We start from the raw sequence: 20,368 nt of genomic DNA, 5'->3' as shown, positions 1-20,368 counted from the left end.
TCTTGCATCTGGCTCCTTCCAGACACCAGTTGCCTGTGCCTGCAGGGTATCGCAGCCATCCATCAGCAGGGCAGCGTTGGATGTTTTGGAAGCTGTTGTCACACATTTCAGTGGCTTGGTCCAAAGATGTTACTTATGTTTGTCTCGTCGCTAATTGCGATCAGTGCTACATGTGTGGCCGTGTCTGCGCAATCACTTGCAGTTTCTTTGGTGACCTGGATGTTATGATAGCCAGGCTTTTGTTAATTCACCCCTGAATCCCTTCCAGCTCCAAGGGCGCCGTTCTGAAGCTGAACCTGTGCTTGAGTGTGCCCAAGTTGAGTGTTTTCATATCAGTGCGCACATTCAGAGAATATTTCAGGCTCTTTGATTGGATGAGCGAGGCCGGAGGGAGTGCTTGTCATAATGTAACCACAGGATGTAGGCAAAACTTTTCATCAATGGCTGGCATCCTTTGTGATTACGTGACGCTACTGTCCATCCTGACACGCATTGGCAGAAATGACGTCAGCTTATGAACTTTATTGACATGCATGTGTTCTTATTTGGGGTGTCTTTGTAAGCCAGGACAGCAGTTTATTTCAAGCTAGGTTTGACACCATAAAGACTGTATTTTAAAATCTGCACCAAAAAAATACATAAATAAAACAAAAAAAATGTATTTACATACGCCGTCCATTGCAAAATGGGGACAATGGGGGAAATGTAAACTAGGCTATGTGTAGACAGTAGTACATAGGCTATAACTATATGACACTGGTATTTAAATTAGCCCTGTGGAAGGGGACAAGCGAAAGAGAAATTTCTCCTTGAGGGATCAATAGACAAACACAGAAATATATATTTTCTTTACTAGGTAGAAAGGCCTCTGAAAGCTCATTTAGACCATGGAACATATCTAAAACTCACCGCTGAAACGAGGGGAAAACATTTTCTAGCAAACTAATAGTAATGACTTGTGATGAATGGAGCCTGTGATATGACTCAGCTCTGACTTACACTTCTGGGGCCGTATCCACAAACATTCTGAGAATCCTCTCAGAGAGCTCTTATCTTAGCCTAAAATTCCTTAGCAAGGAGTCCTAGCTTAGGAGTGATTTAGGAAAGTTCTCAGAGCAACTCTGAGCACGGAATGGACGAGAACTTTTATCTTAGTGAGGAGGCGTGGTTGACTCCGTTGCTAGGTGTGATGCTCTCTTTGGACGCTGTCATTGGTTGATCAAGAAAAATCAACACGCCTCTTTTTGTCATCCAGAATGAACACAAGGAACCACACAAGATACACACAATTTACTCGATATTAACGCGTGGTTTGCTTATACTATCAAAAATAAAATAAAAATAGAGCTCATTGGACAAAATCTTTGAAAACCATACGAACGGTACTTTTTAATACTTGTACGGTCCTCACAGGTTGACGCATTATGCCTTTATTTGGGCAGTAATGTAATTATACTTTACTAATTTGATGTTAAGATTTGGTGAAAATGGCTCAAGACTCAGTAGTATTAGTATAATTTATAGACTATATTGGCAAGCCTATATGAATAGGATTTTTGAACATGAGTATATTGCAGATGATGTGGACGTGTGTCCCATCAGTAACCAGACAATACAGAGAAAACTCGCTATATCCATAGCTGCTGTTTTGTTGGCGCACGGTGCGCACATCCAGTGGGAATTAAACAGGTTGCGTCACAATATGAGGCTGTGAAGGAGCTGTGATTGTTTGTGTGACTGTTCTACTATGTGGTTGCATAAACCTAAATGATCACTGCTGCACTGTTTGCCTGTTGCTAAATATCTTAACATTGTGATGACTTTATAACAATAGCATTAATGCGTCTTTTCCGCGTCTTTCAGCCATTTCCTCCTCTCCTTAAGATACTCCTAAGCTCCTAAAAGTCCTCGTCTCTACTCTTAACAGTTTACCACCTTAGGAGCTCTCTTAGGGGCTAAGATGCTTTGTGAATAGCTTTTATCTTTACTAGGATTTAGTCTTACTTTTAAGGGGAAATTCTTAGAAAACGTCATCACTCTCAGAGTTTTCTTAGAATTTCACCACTAGGACCAACTCTTAGTACTAGGAAGCTTTGTGGATACGGCCGCAGAACTATAGCTTACAGGATCCACAAGAGAGGATGGTTCTCATTTAACCTATTTACTACTCAAGTCATATCCCTGCCTCTTGTCTCTCTCTGTCTTATTTTTTCCATTTTTCTCTACCCCTTTCTGCCACTCTTTCTTCATCTCTCCCCATTTCTTACTCCCTGCTATTTTTCCTTTTGCATTTTCTGCCTCCATTATCCCCCCTCGACTTCTGCCTGTTTTTCCTGATCCCTATCTCTTTCAATCTCTCTCTCTCTGTCTTTAGTGTAACAAGGATGAACAGGTGTCTGTTAATGGCTCACTGATCCTCTCCCTCTCTCATTTTCTCTTATCATTGTTCTCATGCTCCTGCTCCCCTTCTCAATCTTGTTGTTTTTGTCTCCACTGCGCTCATGCTCTCTTGCGCTCCCTCCCTCTCTCACGTGCTCACCCTCTTTATCCTGCTTTTCTACCTTTCGCTCTCCCTCTCCCTGTTTCTCTCTGATGCTCTCTCGCTCCACTAGACCATTAGGCTCTTCTTCACTCTGTTGCATCTCCTCATCTTCCCTATCCCCTGCCGCCAAACGCATTCAACTCCCACTGTCAGAACAATATCACCTGCCATTCCATACTAGTCTTAAGTCTTAAGTAAGTCGATCAGCAACTCATGGATTATTATTTCATAGCTTCCACTATTATTACGTCTGTAATTAAGGAGAGTGCCAGTAAAGTTTGGTCTGGTATGGTATAGTCAAAGTAATCTACAGCTCTTGTAAATGATAATGATGGAGATAGAAGCTCTGATAATTACTGCAGTCTCAGAATCCCCCTCCCCACTCCCTCCAATTCCCAACCTAAAGCTGAGCTGAGCAGTGCAGTGGTGTATGTATGTGTGTGTGTTGAGCTGTGTGAGGGGAAGCCTGCCGTGAGCGTGCAGCTCGTCTGTCAGTGCACGTGAGTGGGAGAAAGACCCAGATGTGAAGCTAGAGACAGGAAGGGAGGGAGGGAGAGATGGATGGAGGGATTAGGGGGGATGTGATCAGAGAGAGCTGATCTGCCTGTCAGCAATGGTTGGCACTCGCGCACTTGCACTCGCACTCTCACACACACACAAACATACACCGATGCATCTATTCACACACACACACAAACAGCAGCAAATAAAGATTTGCTCAGCTGTGCTCCGCAGAGACAGCCCGACTGAACCACACATCCTCAATATTTGGCTGGCTAGACCTCATTCCAAAGCTGGCTTATTGTGCATTGCAAATAGGCCTACATGTTCCTGGTATAGTGCCCATCACTGGCAAATTATGAGGGAGCTTCGCATCCGACTACATCAAGGGATCAGCATATCAAATTAGCTACTTATGAAATCCCCATGGATTTGATTTCGAGAGGGCAGTCGCCATGGGTGGCCTTTGCCTCTGTATGAATAAGCGGAGCATTACTGTCTCATTAGCCAATTTATTCTTGTTGAAATGAATTATGAACAATGACTTTATTCAATAATATTGGATGTTCGGTTAAAGCTAAAACTATATCAGGAATCTGTAGGGTGGTCTTAAAGGTGCAATGTGCACTATTTCTGCTTTCCTCAAGTATAACATGACTAGTAAATATCAGTAGTAGTAGTTGCTGAATGGATGTGAGTGAAACAAAGTAAACAACTCATGGTGCACCTGCTCCGGAGATTTCTGCATTCAAAACCAGGAGTGGGAAAAGGCAGTTTTTTTTTGTTTGTTGTTTGTTTGTTTGTTGTTTTGAAGGCCCTCCTACCACTCAAGTGTTGCGTCCTCCCACGCCCATGATGCCGGCCCCCCAAAAGTATTGGCTCGCACTCGCAGTCCTCCACAAACTATGCAGCGATTTGTTAGCCTGGGAACTAGCTAGCATTTGCAGATTTTTTTTACGAACCGGTAGGATGTTCTGGTAAATTCAGAGAGAGAGAGAGAGAGAGGCATTCCCACTAGGCATGCGCTTGAGGAGGGGCCAAGCAGTGTGTCTATTTTGATTTGTTGACCTTTGTTGATTTGTTAATAACATTGTTGAATGACAAGAGGTCAGCACTGAGGCAGAAAATATGCATGGTACCTTTAACGCACAGAGCATTCTAGTATTTGGCATCAGCTCAATTGTGCGGCATCTCAAAAAAAGCTAAGCAATAAAATAGAGAAATATTGTATGCCGTCTATGAACATCACACACAACATGAAAACACACTTGCTTCCAGAAACGTAAAGATATTTTCTGCATTGCATTTAGATTTAAAGGTCTCGGAATCAGAGGTGGAAAATAACTAGTCTCATACAATGAGAAGTTTCAGCCAAGCAGTCTGATTGGTCAAAGACACATTCCAACTGTGCTGATAATGCCCATAAAACATGGCTAGTCGTGTTTTAATAGTTGCTATGCCAACTCTTGCGGTATCCAGGGAGCTAGTTAGTGATATTTCTTGTTTCTCCTCTTTATTTTTATTTGTGCATCCTACTTTTAAGAAAACTTTGCATACTGTACACGTGTGTTGGGAACTGTTGTATAAAAGCACCCAAGAGAACATTCTTTACTGTGATTATGGCTACTTTGGTGATGCCAATGGCACTCAGCTGCACCTTGTATCTAGCCCCAGCAACGTTACTGTACCCATTATAGCCATAAAAAATGCCCTCTCAAGTTTTATTGCTATAACAACTGTACATGAGTAACGTTTTTGGTTGCTACTTTCTTGAGAAAAAAGCCTCTACTTAGATTGCTTGAGCGATTTTGAGTGTTTAAGTGCCCTACTTTCACTTGAGTCATTTTTTTATCTGAAGTCATGAGACTAATGACTACAATGACATTCACCATTCACAGTGATTCACAGCGATGTGATTTTACGTTTGCGTTTTTTCAGGATATCAGGGGTTTTGGACACACGACTCCCTATAATTTCTAATGGGAGATTACAGTTTTCTGATGTGAAGTGTAATCTGAAGTGTAAACAGGCCCGTAATGTTCACATTTTGTGCATCTCTTTAATTAGGCTGCAGTCAGGTTTTCAGACGTGTGAGCAGCAGCGTTCCACATCTTTCTCGCGTCTGCTTTCAGAAGGAACATCCTGTTTACTTTACACTCCCTCTTTTCACATCAGTTCGACAAACAAGCAAATATACTGAAAATAAACCAATTTATTTCAGCACATTAGTTCCACTTTTCCCTCATCGTAGAGTACCTCTCCCTCCCTCTCTCTCTCTCTCCCCGTCTCTCTCTCTCTCTCCAAGCTCAAAAAGGCTTTGAATATTCCTTCCTAATGGGAAGAGAACACGTTTAAGTTAGCCGGTGACATTTTTCTCTCCTCTGTTTCCTCTCAGGCGGCACGTGAGCGAGACTTGAGGCGGTTTATGAGAGATGAAAGGGCCCGTTATTAATAATGAATTCCGAACAGCTAAATAATACATGAACAGGAAGATCTAGGAAGCAGGCACTTCCAGGTGTAGCTACTAGCACTACCAACTGGCAGAGGATAATTCATGAAAGAGCATGAAAGAAATGTACACACCTTTCAATGCTTGGAATTAGTTTTACTGGAGGTGGAAGCTGAATTTAATGAGGGCAGAAGTGCGTGTTTGTGTGTGTGTAACTGTTGATGTAATTGTGTGTAAATATTGTTAAAACAATATCTGAATATTAATACCAGCAGTCAAAACAATATTTAAATAGTAACAGCAGCAGCAATTAAATAGTACAATAAGTCAATTAGTAATGAAGCAATACCTAAAATTGTTTCAAAGATTTTCAACATGCGGGTTTATTTTGTTCTAGTGTCTTTTCAATTCAAACTGAACTGTTTCCTTTGGCCATGATGCCTTTCTCCTGAATGACAGCTAGTCTCCACAGAAACGTTGAGGGTTCCGTAAAGTTATTACAGTCGGCAAACACCATAAAAACTGCATCAAAAGAGGTCGGAGAGAGGAGACGCAGATGATATGAGAGGTGGTATGGCACAGTCTGCCAGCTATGGGAAAAGTATGAAATGGATAAGGTTGAGTCTCACCTGTCTGATTTATTTGTGGTGACGTCACATACCAGGTGACAGTGAAGCCTATATATAGGATGAATGAACAGGTGTGTGTAATTGTAATTTGACCTGATGAAGATCCATCATGGATTGAAACGTTGTCATGAAATAAAGAGTTGAATAATACTTCGGTGTGCGGGTTCTACTTCTCAACTAAGTATCAGCTATCTCAATATGTCTGATAACACAAAAAGCAATGTATAGTCAAACCTCGTTCACCCGACACTCAAACATCCAAGACAAAAGATCTACTGACTCAACATGATGAGGAATAAATGTGACAATGGCAACACATCTTTTATCAAGAGTAACTGTGTGTAACTGGAGGATTTTTCTTGTTGGTATGTGCAACTACTGTACATTTTGTGAAACTACAAATTAGAATGTGCATAGCATTACTGCAAACAGGTACACACACATGACATATTTCAAAGAAGGAGAAGTTTGTCTAACAAAATGCATTCTCCAGGGGTTCAGATAAACAAGCTTGCAAGCTTACAAAGTATGTCTTTTATTGGTGGGTAGCAATGTACACAGATAGAACATGTCATCTAACTATAGAACGGTGAAATCTAGGACACAAGTTGGTCTACTTGTGAGAACTTTAGAGGACTAGGTTCAGACAACGGGGCCTTTATAGTGAAAATCAAGTTAAATATCGATAATTCTCAACAGCTGATCAATCTCAAGTTATACCCAAGCATGTAGTGTCTTGCCAATGCATCTCCTTTTTTTAGCTCAGAAGATAGAGAGCTCTTAGTTGAACTGTTTTGTGCCCCATTTCTTAATTAATCAAATGTGTGAACTGCTTCTCTTCCATCAGCCCCCTACAGCATCAGACAGCTATCTTTAAAAGCCATATTTCCAAATGAGAGGGTTCATCGGGCTTACACAAGAACAGCAGTTCTCAGAAGAAGAGAATAGGTTTCATACAGAGTGCTCATCATTTCTCTTCACATGGTCCAGCTGCCCATTTCCTAATCACCCTCTGAGGCGCGTCTGTAATAATGCCTGTCGACTGAAAGAGCTATTAAAAACCATTTACAATCCTGTATCATGGCAGCGAGAGAGAGAGAGGCAGACAGTGACAGAGACAGACAGAGAAAGAGAAAAAGGAGGGCGACGGGGTCTACGGTTGGCATTAAGAAAACAGGTGTTAAAAGCTGTTAAAAGCCATGCCCTGACACCGTTCGAGCCAATGTTAAGGAGATGCAAGAAATAATCACCCTAATATATAAGAAATGGCCAGAGGTTAAAACAGTAGTTCCAAAACATTTTTCCCATATTAGTGGACTGAGGTAAGGTTTTTCTTTTTCTAGGTTTCAGCCTTGTTTATCTGCCGGTTTTGACCGAGGTAGGATCTACAAAGGATCTATTAAAGGATTAAAGGATCTATAGACCTGCATCTTACTCTGCAGTTTGTTGTTTTGGAAACCTTTTTGGGGTGCCTGAGTCCTGTGTAATTAAATAACAATGGTACTACATAATCATTGCTTGCTTACAGGTTTGATAGAAACTGACTAAAAACTTAATATGCTTCCCATTATAGGACTTTAAGCTAGCCAGTTAGATAAGCTAGTCAATGTGAATTCTCCCCTTACGCCCCCAGTAAAAAAAAAGATGAGGCAGATCACAAGCATGACTCTTGAGCTGTTTGCAATTGATACACATTCTACAAAAATATACTGTATGTTTGTTCCTTACAATTATATTTTATGCAGATCAATTCACCACTGCGTATCTACATTGCTTCAAAATGGTGCCCCCTGTAATATGGCCTTTAAGCGAGTTGGACTCGTTATTATGACTTGTACCGGTTATTATGCTAGTTTAATATCCAAACCATGTCCAGTGGGACAGCCCACCTGCTACTGACATTTATTTATTGTGAGTCCTGCTCTTCCAGCTAGCCAATAAAATATAAACGCGAGGCAGCATCACTGTGGATCTGTGGCTCTAGCAGAGCAATCGATCAGAGAAAGCAGAGACTCAGGTGGAGTGAGGTCACATACTGGTCAGAGCCAAACTGAATCCCCAGGGGATGTCAGGACTTTGGCATGGCATGTGTGTGTATGTGCATGTGTGTGTGAGGACCTTGGCTGTGCCCTTGTTGATGTAAGTAACACTGCAGCAGTCAAAGGGCTGAAATCCAAACCATGCCCTGAGGTGCCCCTGCCTGTGACGCCCTGTCCTGTGTGTGTGTGTGTGTGTGTGTGTGTGTGTGTGTGTGTGTGTGTATGAGACATCTGACAAGGCCTTTTAATATTTAAACATCACTAATGGCCGCTCTCCTCTATATCCCCCTCTCTCTCTCTCTCTCTCTCTTTCGGTTTGTTCCTCATCATTTATCTCTCTCATGTACTCTGTCTCTCAATCTGTTTTTGGTTTGCTCCTTTCTGTCTCTTCCATGTTTCACACTCTGTGCCTCCATCCCATGCCGTTACTCCTCCTGTTTTCTTTCTCATGCTTCTTCCAGGGATTTCCAGGGACGGCAAAAAGGGTGATAGATACAGCAATAAGGAAAGCAAGAGTGAGAGATGGAAAGCTGGAAAGAGAACTGAAGTGTTGTGTATTGACTCACAATCACATGCCTATTTCACCCTATATCGAAATCACTAATCAATCTCAGAGATTCAGCTCCTCGAGGACAAGATTTGGAGCGCCATTCCAGTCTTTGTTCGATCGGCTATTTCTGCCTGGAACAAATATGGACCGGTTATCTAAGATGGTGCATCATCTGGCATTGGTCCTTAGGACTGGCTTTGTAGAGATACTAACAAAAAAATAAAAAAATAAAAACCTTGAGGTCGAAAAACTCTCCCTTGAAATTCCTGGGTAAATTGTAGTCAGCCAGTAGTGCCCTGTCAAGGTGAGACTGGTACAGATATCAAGCTACTCTAGTTTTTTTTCAGCTAACAGATAGGTCTGCTTTGTAAAGCGTTGTATGAATCAAAGCACTTGTCATTTATGTTCCTGTTGCCAAGACATGCTCTGTGAGACAGATTTCACTGAAAATATACATCTACTGTATGTAAAAATATAGCCCTCGACTATTTCATCTAACCTTGTGTGTCTCATCTGTACTCTCCCAGCAGTCAAGTACAGTAGGTATATCCAGTGCTCTTACACTCCACCTTATAATAACCAAGCACACCCATCCCTAAAATTGAATACTGGGTTTCATAAACTGTTCAAGCTTGAGATAGGGAAAAAAAAAAAAAAAAAAAAGTCCTTTCCTGGAACCCAAGTTCAAGAAATCACAAGATCAAGATTAATTGTCATCATTGTTATCATAATTGTTGAATTGGCCCACAAAGGGTGGTTGCAAACAGTCAGAGTAGCTAAAATGTTCTTTTGGGCAGCTGTACACAGCAGTCAGAAGGGGTGGGGTGGGATCAGTATAAGTATAGAGTCTAAGTGAAAAAATCACATAATGGTGTTCTATCAAATTATGGTCCAGAAAATGGAGGAAATGCTCCTTCAAAATGGGCTTAAAAGTCTGGAAGGCTTGATATCATGAGGTTGTTTTTATATAACTGTATAACTGATTTTGGCATTTTATTGACTTAAGGGACATGATTCAAACCTTTTAGTTGTCAAATGAAAGAAAATCAAACAATAAATCACAATGTTGCAGTGTTAAGACTACTGCAATGGCATTGTGAATAATAACATGAATGTATTGTGTTTCCAGGAACATGACATCAGGAGCTTTCTACCTCACACATACAGTATATCTATACCAACTCAAACCTATATCTCCTTCGCATTAAAGGAACAGCGCTCAGATTACCATTTCATGTGGACAGTGGAATCTTAAAATATTATTCTCAGTAAGTCCTGAAAGAGGAAAAAACTCCAACTCCATAAGAAAGGTTAGAAGCAGGAATGAGTGGGTATTTCTCTTCCTGTGAGCCGCCCTGCATGTGAGATATGAGCGTACCTTTGGGCCACGTTGCACACTTCAAAGGAAGGATGTCCACAGAGGAAATAAGCCAGCCGCAACAGCGGCACCAAACACTCTGAGGAGTGTGTGTGCATGTGTATATGTGTGTTTCTGTACATCTATTTGTGTGCCACTCGTGTGCGTGTACGTTTGTGTGTGTTCACGTGTATGAACGTGTATGTTCATGTGTAGGAGCATGTGTATGTGTGCATACGTGCATCTCTACTGTGTGATTGCACAGTACCACAGACAGCATTTATGATGGCTACCATGTAGTACCACATATTGCTTACAGCATCTTATACTGCAGCAGCAACAATACCTGGAAAAACCAGGAAAAGATCTCATCTCGCCATCAAAAAGAGATACAAAACCAATCCAGACGATGGTTCTTAACTGATGACGCTGACCAGAATATTAGCTTGACTGACTTAAAGGGATCAATTTGCCCAAGTGTCTTTGTTGCCTGGCAACATTACCTAAATGCATATTCTTTTTGGAACTATTGATTAAAGCCCTCAGTGATTTTTGAGTCAGAACTCAGAGACGGTCTCTCTCTGCAGTTGGTTAAATTCACGATTCTGGTTGAAATACTATCTTTTGTCTAATTTGTGAGCTAGCTTTTGTTTAAGCTTCAGTGACGAGGCCATCTATCATGGTGGTAAAAAAAAAACTTGTGAGTTTGAAACTAGCACAGATGCATAAATTTCATATTAATTTTTCCCTGATCAGCACTCAAATTCTAAGATTCTTCTTAAAAACTAGGGTTCTTGTTAAAACTAGGGCAGAACTTAATTTTTACTTAACTAGCTTTTTTTTTTTAGTAGCTAATTTAAAAGAAAATCCTAGTTCAATACCATAAACAAGGTAATTTGATTTATTGTATATTGAATGATTCATTAAACCTGAAATGTGCCATTACATCACCATTAAAAACTGTCTAAAAGTCCCTTGCTATACACATTTTTACCTATTGGCAAGCAGAATTTGATGACACTGTAAACTTTGGCATCTCTACTTTCGTTTATATTTCTTTTTAACCAGAGGGACTTACAATGAGTGCACGGGGAGTGGTTCGGTGCCTTTCTAATGGACATATGGCTGTTGATGGACTTGCATCGGCATGTGGGGTAATCGAACCCGTGACCTTTGTGAGACGGTCTCTCTAACCACTAGACCATTTGAGCAGACCTGGCTTAGTCATTCCACTTTGCTGGTGTAGGTGTATTTAAGTGGTATTTTATAGGTTTAAGTAAACAGGAGAGGAAAACATTTGAACTATCAGAACCATTCCAGAGGCCTGATATGGAAGTTGCTAGATATTATGATTGGCATTCAACACATTCCAGGGTTTCCATGGGTTGGTGATGCAGTGTGTGTGTGTGTGTGAACTGAATTGAGAGCAATAGGTATGTGTGCATGTGGGGGGATGTGTGTGAGGAAAAGGTAAGGATATGTGGTATGTGACTGGTGAATATGTGTTTGTCTCTGAGATGGGGCAAATAGAGATCTGTGTAATGGGGCAATGGGGATGCATGAGCAGCTGGATATGAATTAGTACCCTACAGGGAATCAACAAACTTGATGATCAGTTCTGTATGCTGTGGCTGGTTCAGTTACCTGGCTGCGGAGCAAGGAGGCATGCGACCCAAAGGGGAGGTGAGCTGTCGAGCTGGCTGAGGGCCCCTGCAGGCTGGAAGTAGTATTACGCTGCAGTCTGACATCATTGCCACTCTCGCCGCTGTCCAAGTTGCTCTTCCACACCATTACCTGTAGGGTGAATACAATTGCTGCTTGTTCAAAGCTTGCCAACCAAAGACAATGTAGTAATGTCAGTGTGCCTATGTTTTGAAAGATGCAGTATCGCCTGAAGAAGAAATCGTTGAAATCAGGTTACCAGCATTCTGAAGGGTACAAATTCTTGATTCTTTTTTATGATTCTTGCGTCATAAACTGTCAAAAATACCCTTCAGAATTGTAAAAAAAAAAAAAAAAAAGTCTCTGCAACGCTAGAAAGAAGGTGCATAATTTACACCTTAGCCTACTGAGACACTAGCGAGCTGCACTAAAGGCTATATTTGGTTCACGTTTTTAGGATCAATAAGAAGTGTTGTCATCACCTGCTCATCAGAACCTCCAGAGGCAAAGTGCTCTCCTGTCCTGGAGAAGGCCACACAGGTCGCTGGACCCTGGAGCGAGGGATGGGGAGATGGAGAGAAGGGGAGACAAAGAGAGAAAGAAAGAGAGAAAGACAAAATAAATACCAATGAGCACTATGAAGGGCAAATGGACTATTAATGAAAAATATACTGGGCAGTATTGAGAGCTGTGAACAAGACAGAAACAGCAATATCAGAAGCCCATAACAGTCAATAACTAGTGAAATCGTCTTAACAGGCTTAACACAGGCTTAACACAGGCTTATAACTCTGTTTCTTAAATTACACACCAGGACAAAAATTGGATCGGGGGGGGCCTTGTTTCTCTTGGTCCCCCATATGTCAAGAGCTCTAGCTTTAATGAACCTGGATCCAAGGGCAAAAGTTTCATCAGTTTGAGAGCCACACTGACAAAGAGTAAAACAACAGGAACAATCTTTCCTGTTTCCTTTACATTCTTTTGGATAAAAAGCCAAAAAAGAGCCACTCCTAAACTGGAAGACCAGCTGAAACTGATCTTGGACCGGGCCCAGGAGCGAGCCTGGGTCTCAGATACAAAATTACCCACCACCCTCCATGCCTACAAATAACTCCACAGGAAAAACTGACAGGACTGTGGCGAAAGAACAGAGTGGCAAAGGGATGACAGGAGTTGCCAACTCCCCCTGACCCACCGACCTGGGGCCGGATTCACATGTGCTCTTACAATAGATCATATGAAGTTGCCCAAGAAGACATTTTAAGAAGTTCTTAAGTTCTTAAGAGCAATTCCCCAATATTCTCTTAAGATTAGTTTTATCTCTTACAAAATTCTCTTGGTTTCTTACTTAGGAACTTGTCAGATGTGGCCTACCTAGCAACTGCAATGTAAACAAGCATAAAAGAATACTTCATATGGTCTATGATTATGTGATTGTAATGTAATGTGACCCATCAGCAGGGAGGAATGAGAGCCATCAAACAGTACTACTTAAGGCCTTCAGATACAGCCAGGAAGCATGTGTGTGTGTGTGTGTGTATGTTCATGTTGACTCACACTGAGTCACAGCTCTGACACACAAGCACAAGCATGTATGGTTAGTACAGTCAGTCAATGAACTTGTAATCTCTAACTCAGCTGTTCTCTACCTTTGTGGTTCACGACCACTAAAAACAAATGCATGCCTACTAAAGATAAGGGCTAGACCGATATATTGGTCTGCCAAAATATCAGACTGATATTGGCCATTTACTAACAAGTGCGCTAACGATTTCTTGGTGCTTGGGTGGAGGGAGGTTGGGGGTGTGCGTGATTGTGAGTGAGTGATTGGAGTAGCACAGTGTTGTTTTAACTAAGGGAATCACTGGCCAAAATATTTAATTAATACATTGACTTAGCCACTAAAGTTAGAAAATCACTGAGCTACTTCCTGGTAGCTGGTACAACGCACCAGCCTCAAGTTGGTAGATGCTTGTTTGACCTCCACCGTACTGCCTGGTGTCGGAGCACACACTGCATTTCTCTTATGCAGGGCTCAATGGGGCCTAAATTTTTCCTAAGCGCTGCACATTGCAAAAACTGAGCGATTGGGCTCTGGTTTAACTCTGGTGATTTGGATGTTGCATCTTGTTTTGAAGCTTCTTTTAAGGCACTCGATGTAGTCACTAGCATGGCTGTTCTTCAGATGTGTAAAAAGGTTGGTGGTGTTACCACCTTTTGCTACCACGCACCACTTGCAGAGTTTACAAATCACCTCATTTTGGTCTATGTCACTCTCTTTGAATCCAACCAAGACCATATGACTGATGTAGCATTTCTTTTTGGCACTAAAACTTCCTCTTGACAAGCGCTTTGTTCAGCGTTAGCTTCTTCACCATCCATAGCAGATGATAGTTAGCGGGGTTTGTTTTGTAGCTACGTGACACTGTCCGCTCAGGCCACAAACTATGGCAAGAACAGAGCAATTCCTAAAATTGTTTGCTAGATTATGTACCGGCTTACAGTTTATGCAATAATTTGTATTTCATTATTACAGATATCATGACCTACAAATATCGTTATAACTGAAAATGCATACCATTAAGATAAGTCATGCCAATATAACGCCCAGCCCTAGTGTGTATCAGAAATACACCAGTTTCATAATCTAGGGATCATTGTCTTTAATAAGACTAGGTGTTAAGACAAGAGAGTTAAGTACTCTTTTGGGTCTGTGACTCATAGAGTTTAAGAACCTCTTCTTTAAATCATGTCAGGAACCCAAGATAAGCTCACAGGCCCCGGGGGGGTCTTAAGCACCAAGCTGGATCTTGGTTCTAAATCACTCCCTCTTGGTTTATTCTTTTCTCTTTCGCACAATGCAGAATGGGGTCAACAATTACAGCCTGAGCCCTCTGATTGTGTTGACAGAGAGGATGGAGAAGAGAACAAACAAAAGAAGGGAAGAGCAATGGACAGGGAGGCTGTTGGGATAAAAGAGAGCTGTGTGCCTCGGCTGGCACCCAGACAGGCTGGTTTGGGTGAGGAATGGTTTCCCAGAAGCACCTGGGTGAAGCAGACGGCATCACTATGGCAACGCGACGGCCTGACAGACAGCATGTTCTGTCTCTGCTCTGACTAATGCCCGCTGCCAGGCTGGCACTGACCATGGGCAGACACACACAGACAGACACACAGACATAGACACAGAGACACACACACACACACACACACACACACACAGGGCCGTGAACCTAACTGGCACATTTTGTGTTGATAAATGAACAGGGGATGCAGAAACCAGACAGACCCCACATAGTCCTCTCCATAAAATAACAACTAACAAAAATAAATCCATGTTTGCATTGGTTTTATATTGTGCAGTGCACCTTTATTTCTTTCAAATATGCACCTAATAACAATTTTAAATAGGTTCAGTTAACTTCAACTTGTATACTGCAGATAAGCATTTCTGTGAGTTGGGACCCATATTTGGTTGCTGGCCCAACATAACAAAAGGACACGTTAACATAACATGTTTTCATTAGCCTGAGTTCCAAGGAGAGATTTAAATGAATGAATTGGGGTCCTGGGCTGAAAAGGTTTGACATCCTCTGTTGTAGGCTAGGTAGACAGTAGACGACGGACAGGAACAAAGCACCGGAAAAACAAACAGCCACCGACGGAACAGCAGGACAACAAACAACAACAACGAATGAAACAAAATATTTTCAAAACAATTATTTTGTGACTTTTTTTATGTAATAATTCCAGCAATGCATGTAGCTAAAAAAATGCAGCTTAGTATTAATATTATATTGCAAACTTAACATTAATGTAAATTCCCTCGAAAATGTAAAATTCCCTCCAAAGCGTGGTCATTCATTCCAACATGGATAGTGAAAGGAGAAAAAGAGGCAATATCATTATCGATATCTGCTATGTTTTCCCCCTGTGCAAGGGGTTAGGGCTGGGCGATATTGACAAAATTTTAGACCTAATACCTTGATATCGATAATGTGATGATATTTTGGGGGAATGAGTATTCGTGCTTTCATAAGATATTTACACACAAGAAAAATCTGAAAATTAGTAATGATCATTTGTAAACAGCAATGTGTAATCAGTAATAGTAATATGGATATGATGAGCAGGTAAAGGCAATCATTGTTGATTTTACTCAGGCTAATAAGTAGTAGTTGTATCACGTTACTGTAGCGCAGCCTTTAAGACCAGGAAGAACTAACATTTAACTTATTTCACAATATTATGATAACCAAGATCCCAGACGATATCTAGTCTCATATCACGATACCGATAATACACGATATATCGGCCAGCCCTAAGCTGCGTAACATCCGGTTGTAAATTCCGTCACGGAGGACGACTACTGTTACCGTTGCCGGTATTGTTTGCTGCCCTGCTCTGCTCCGCTAAAATGACGTCCAGTTTGCCGTCTACCTGAATCCATCTGAATGCGGCGTAAGTGTCTAATTTAGGCAACTCAACGTGGCAAAAATCTTGACACAAGTTTGGATGTAAGTGTCAAGTTTTGTTCTTCAGTTTAGTTGAGGACTCTCTTAATAAAAAGTTTTGTGGCACACTTGAAAGGGCAGATGTCAGACAGAGGAGCAAAAAGTCAAATTAACGCAAATTAACACAATTCTACTCAGTCAGGTAGAGTTTTCCTGAAGCGTTGCCACGTTTGCCAGTTCCAAAAGCAAAACAACACTTCCTCAGAGTGTGCGGGCACACATACACACACACACAAACACGCACATACACACTCACTCACATACACAACTATATGTGTTGTTTCCTAAATGCACAGAGGCTTACACACACATACACAGAAGAACACATGCGCACATGCAAGCACACACATAGGCCTACACACACACACGGTGAACAGATGGGGGTCTCTCCCGTCTCTAGCTATGCGGCTGTAGAGACAATTAACACCCTGAGCGTTCCCAGTCACAACTGGGCCAAAAAGAAGAAAAACAGCAACAGAGACACTGTGGAGGAGATGACAGGTCTGGAGGCGTGAAGAGGGGGAAAGAAAAGTGTTTTTTTTTTATCTTAACAGAGACAAGTTGATTCCTGGCAAGTGGCTAGAGAGAGACACAGGAGACACAGAAAGACAGACAGACAGACAGAGACAGACAGACACATATACAGAGAGACAGACCACATGTGGTATTGGCCCTGATTTCCACAACTAGCCAGTCGGTCAGCCAGTCAAACAGACACATAGAGTTAGTCAGCCATTCAGACAACCAGTGAACGACCAGCCAGCCAATCAAAATGCGAGTACATCAGACGTAGGAAAAGGAGAGGAGGTAAAAGGTAGAGGAGAAGGAGCAAAAGGAGGAGGAGGACAAGGAAAAAAGATGAGGATGATGATGGTGGCGATACTAGAGGACATTCCAAGAATCGGAGAGGAGGACATAAAGAGAGGAGTGCTAGAGTAGGAGAAGAAGACAGAACGGAAACAGAGAGGAGGAGGAAGAGGAGGAGAGGATCCAGAGGAACGGAGGCAGAAACAGAGTTCTGTTTCCTTCCAACAACCCTGGGATGAGTCATCATGAGTGGGCCGCCTGCTTGCCTGGCAAGTACTAAAATACACCACATACAAAAGGCATCACACACACACATACACTTAAGAAAAATCACACACACACACACAAAAGAGATATCAAACACACACATACATACACACCTACACCGCCCCTCCACACACACACAAACAGACTGGAATAATAGCGCTGACTACAGAGATGGTCTATGACCACGTAACTAGTACAGACAAGCCTGTAAGAGATATTTACATGGCATTCATGTGATTTGTGTGTGTGTGTGTGTGTGTGTCTACCTGGTGTCCATGCAGTGTATAGAGTAGCTTGCCCTCTACCAGGTCCAGTATCTTCAATGTGGAATCGTTGGAAGCAGTAATGAGGAAGTTACCAGCGGGATGGAAAGACAAGCCGTTCACCACACCACTGTGGACTGGAGCACATGGAACACACACACACACACACACACACACACACACAAACAGTATTTAGAACAGGGCTACAATAGAGTTTCAGTAACTGTAATTAAAAATTGATATGTATCCCTGTGCTATTTAAGACAAACAGTCACAAAAATCACAAGGATATAAGTATGGAAGATTCAATTTTGAGTTTTGTTTGCTTGGTTGTTTTGTATGTTGCACTTGCACAGCTTTACATGTTTCATTTTCTGCTTGGTAAACTGAATAGAATTACAAATGGAAAAGACTATCATTGATTAAACATGATGATGATCATGCTGATGATGACCATGATGATGCAATTGAAAGTTATTCTTATGGGGTGATATCAGGGCAACAGTGGGGACAGGAAATATTGCCTGAAACAATAATAGGAGTGTAGATGACACACTGGGAATGTGGGTGACATACTGAGAATACAAATATCATGATAAAATACTGTTGGTCACAGTTAATAATAATGTGATACTTTATTGATTCCTGCAGGGAAATTTTTGTTTCCCTTTCCCCTCTCCACAGGGATTCAGTGACTTGCTCAAGGACACCTCAGCAGGGCGGGTGCTTGCTGACATGGGTGCTCCAGTTGAAGTCGTCGCCCCACACACTACATTGCCCTAGTTATTACATAACTTCACACTGCCTCAACATCAGCACTACATCAGCATGCATCATTACCTCAAGTAAGGTGGCCTATAGCAACTAATCAAAACTTCAGAATGAAATCATTCAACTTTCTGGTGACTGGGTTCAAGACTGAGACTGAGGACTACAGATATTCAGCAGGCGACATGGTCCCTCTGCTGGCTGCCAGATGCTATGACATATGCATCTGGCAGCATATAAGAAACATCATTGATTCCAATTTCCAATGGCTGCAAAAAGATGCTAAAAGCAACAACAGATAACCACAAAATAAAGGAAACACCTGAGTACATGAGTGATATAAAGTGAATTGAGAGCAAGGGGAACGTATTCACTGGTACGGTTTAGGTCCACTCACCCCACTTAGTGAGCAATAAACACCAATAAATACAAAACCAGTCAAAGTGATCCCCAAACAGCAACAACAACTGCTTAAAAAAATAAAGAACTCAACACACTCTGCTGCATGTACATCTAAACTTGATAGATTGTTAACAAAGGTTTGACTTTACAGTTAAACTCCCAAAAGGGTTTAAAATAGAAGATTTGGAGACGAGATGTTTGGAGACGAGACATTTGGAGAAGAGAAGAGAAGAGAAGAGAAGAGAAGAGAAGAGAAGAGAAGAGGCTTTTATCTCCATGCTCCATCTCCTCAGACAGATGTGATTACCCATTATTAGATCTCACATCTGAAATCTATTTAAGAGAGCTGATTAGAACAATCAGACAGTGGCAGGCTGAAAAAAGGCATCAGTTTTTGCTTTATCGAATATGCAGGGAAGCACTCATGCTACAATGAATCGTGGCTGCGTGGCTTTTACTGTTTTAAAGGCGTGTCTTTACTGCAAAAGTGTTGTAGAGTCTAGTGGGAGTGGATAGCAAAGACCTTGACTGTTCGCCATCAAGCCTCTGTTCGTGGAATTAAGAGAAACAGCGGATCTCCTACACATTGGCTTTTTTCCTTTTTGTGTATTTACAATGGCAGTGAAGCAGCATCTCAACGGAGCCATCTAAAAAAAAAATCAGTGCATATTATCCACTTTTGTGCAAGTTTTCAACTTGAAAGTGCTGTATCAAATGACCATTACTATTAAATAGCTTCACTGTCCACTGGCCGTTGTAGGTGTTTTTGCAGGTGTCTTTACCTTGATAGTGTTGTAGCATCTTATGGGACCGGATGTCCCACACCTTGACAGAGTTGTCAGTACTGGCTGCAGCAATGCATGTCCCACTGGGATGGAAGTCCACATGGTTTGCATACCTTGAAAAAAAATAAAAATAAAAAACATGCCGTAAAAAAGACAGAGGCATGCAGATAAGCATTCACCTTGGGGTCCTTATCCCACCAGGTTAGTCCAAAATCTGTGTTCTTAAAAAATGAGGATGGAATATTTTTTTGACACAATTCCATTAAAATCAAAAACGTGTTACAGTTCAGGCATTTAGCTGACACTTTTATCCAGAGCAGCTTGCAATGAGTGAGTAGGCAGGGGTTCACTTGTTCATGAGCACATTGACATGAGGACACATGGGTATCTACTGGGCCATTAGGCTGTTCTGCCAACACATAACACACAAATCCAGATACAACAACCAGTGTTGCCTTTACATGCATTAAGCTGCAGTGCCCCCACAGCTCGAAAAATGCAAATACAATGAAACTTCATCATCTGGCCATATTATTAACAAAAATTGGATATTTATAGCATGATATATGTAATTTTTAAATAAGAGCCATTCTTAAACTGCAACACCAAGTGGCACTGATCCTGAAAATGGGGTCAGGAGCAAACCTGGGTCTCAGAAGCAAAATCACCCCCACCCTCCACATTTACAAAAAAGTCCACAGGAAACACTGATGCGTATGCAACATATGGATTCCCTTCTCTCTCTATCACTGTGTTTCTGTCTCTCTTGCACACACACACACACACACACACACACATAAACATACACACACTTCAAAGCATTTCCAGTCCAC

General features: G+C 41.6%; 1 protein-coding gene across 1 annotated transcript in view; it reads right to left on the bottom strand.

Annotated features, from left to right (window-relative positions):
• poc1a (POC1 centriolar protein A) overlaps nucleotides 1–20,368 on the bottom strand; it is a 37,550-nt gene that overhangs the window by 15,309 nt on the left and 1,873 nt on the right. Inside the window, exons 5-8 of the mRNA XM_071922179.2 lie at nucleotides 19,533–19,648; nucleotides 17,584–17,717; nucleotides 12,212–12,280; nucleotides 11,712–11,861 (exon numbers count right to left, since the gene is read on the bottom strand). Of these exons, the coding sequence (XP_071778280.2) occupies nucleotides 11,712–11,861; nucleotides 12,212–12,280; nucleotides 17,584–17,717; nucleotides 19,533–19,648 (469 nt within the window). The remainder of the gene's footprint in view (nucleotides 1–11,711; nucleotides 11,862–12,211; nucleotides 12,281–17,583; nucleotides 17,718–19,532; nucleotides 19,649–20,368) is intronic.

This window comes from Centroberyx gerrardi, chromosome 5 (assembly GCF_048128805.1).
Source record: "Centroberyx gerrardi isolate f3 chromosome 5, fCenGer3.hap1.cur.20231027, whole genome shotgun sequence".
Classification (NCBI taxonomy): domain Eukaryota; kingdom Metazoa; phylum Chordata; class Actinopteri; order Beryciformes; family Berycidae; genus Centroberyx; species Centroberyx gerrardi.
Note: the sequence above shows the minus strand (reverse complement) of the source record. Positions and strands in the feature narration are given on the sequence as shown.